At 38.9% G+C, this 1,637-nt stretch overlaps 1 protein-coding gene across 1 annotated transcript; it reads right to left on the bottom strand.

Moving 5' to 3' along the window:
* Positions 1-222: 222 nt before the first annotated feature.
* Positions 223-1,389, bottom strand: LOC144434880 (uncharacterized). The gene has a single exon (XM_078123399.1). It carries the CDS (start codon positions 1,387-1,389, stop codon positions 223-225), a length of 1,167 nt encoding a protein of 388 aa, XP_077979525.1.
* Positions 1,390-1,637: the final 248 nt, after the last annotated feature.

The raw sequence follows: 1,637 nt of genomic DNA, 5'->3' as shown, positions 1-1,637 counted from the left end.
AAATTGTTTTGCAAGGTTTCTGCCTATTGTTGTGAAAAAAGTCATTGAAAGCTCTAGCTATGTTGATAGGCTTGGTGATATTTTTGCCATTCACCTCTAGACTGACTGTTTTTACTGAATTTTTTGAAGATGGAAGAGACTTCTTGACAGCTGACCACAGCTTATCAGATTTTGACATACTTTCAAGAATTAGACTGTTATAAAAGTTTGATTTTGCATCTTTCAATAATTTAGTGACTTTGTCTGTTTGTTTCGTTGAATTCTGAACTGATCGTATAAATTCTGATTGTTTGTAGACCTAGTCTTTCTTTTAAGGTAGTCACGTGTGTATATCTGTTTTCTAATATCATCTGTAAGCCATGGTGTAGTGTAGCCACGAACTTTAGAGATACGCCAAGGGGCGTGGATATCACAGATTGAATTGAAGAAATTTTTGAATTCATTCCAAGCTATGTTACTACTAGTTGCACATGTTAGTTTGAGCCAGGGAAATTTTCTAAGATCGTCAAGAAAATGTCGATTATTGAAAGTTTTAAAGTTCCTGGCTTTGATATATCCTGGCTTTGGTTTTGGTGGCTTCGCTCTGTAGTTACAGTAAATCATATAATGGTCCGATATGCTTAGGGGATACACTCCACTGTGGTTGATCGAAGTGCTGCTTGAAAACAGAAGATCAATAGTACTTGATGAGGTTGAGGTGACTCGGGTTGGTTCTTTAATTAGTTGAGTTAGACCGATGTCGCCCAGGTGGGATAGCATAGCCGAGTCTGGGTTCTTAACGACGTCGACGTTGAAATCTCCCAATAGAAAGAAATCAATGTTAACTTTATTCCAGACACTGGTGGTTCTCTCTACGTCATTATACCAATCGATTTGAACTGGGCCTGGTGGCCGGTAGATACTCCCTACAATTAGGGGCTTTGATGAAGCTAGTCTTATTTCTGTGAGAGTGAGTTCAAGACCAGTAGGAACATCCTGTGATCTATCAAGTGCTGGAATAGATGACTTAACATAGCAAGCAACTCCTCCTCCTCTACGGTTCCGGTCCTTACGTGAAATTAGGTTGTAACCCTCTATCTTGATCTCACTATCGAGTATACTGCTGTCAAGTTTTGTTTCGGAAAGACATATGATATCAGTTGGGAAATCCATTAGTGCTATCCGCAGGTTATCCAGGTGACATAATAAACTATTGATGTTGTAAGCGGCTATGCTAATTCCGCTACTTGCTAGTTTTGACAGAGGTTTGATGTTTGGGTCGTTAAAAGTTTCGGTAGGATCAAGAATAATTTCTTCGAAAAATGAGTCTGAAAATTGTGGAATAGTACATTTGCGACAGATCCATGGTGCCTTTGATTCCGACAATCTATGGTATTCCTGCAGATTCATGTCGATACATTTTCTGTGTGACCATAAATCACACATGTCACAACGAATTCTATGCTGACACTACATTATGCATTACCATTATAATAACGTTGGCTAAGCTTAGGCCAAATAAAAACAGTTGTTTGGTTCCGGTTACCCGACCCCACCTAGTTTTTCACGCCGACCCTAAACTTTTTTTTGTTTACAAATTTGAGAAAAAAGAAGAAAATCGCTAAATTGTGAAGTCTCGCAAGACATAGTGGATGCGG

This window comes from Glandiceps talaboti, chromosome 1 (assembly GCF_964340395.1).
Source record: "Glandiceps talaboti chromosome 1, keGlaTala1.1, whole genome shotgun sequence".
In the NCBI taxonomy this organism is placed as follows: domain Eukaryota; kingdom Metazoa; phylum Hemichordata; class Enteropneusta; family Spengelidae; genus Glandiceps; species Glandiceps talaboti.
This window is presented reverse-complemented; position numbering and strand designations above follow the sequence as displayed.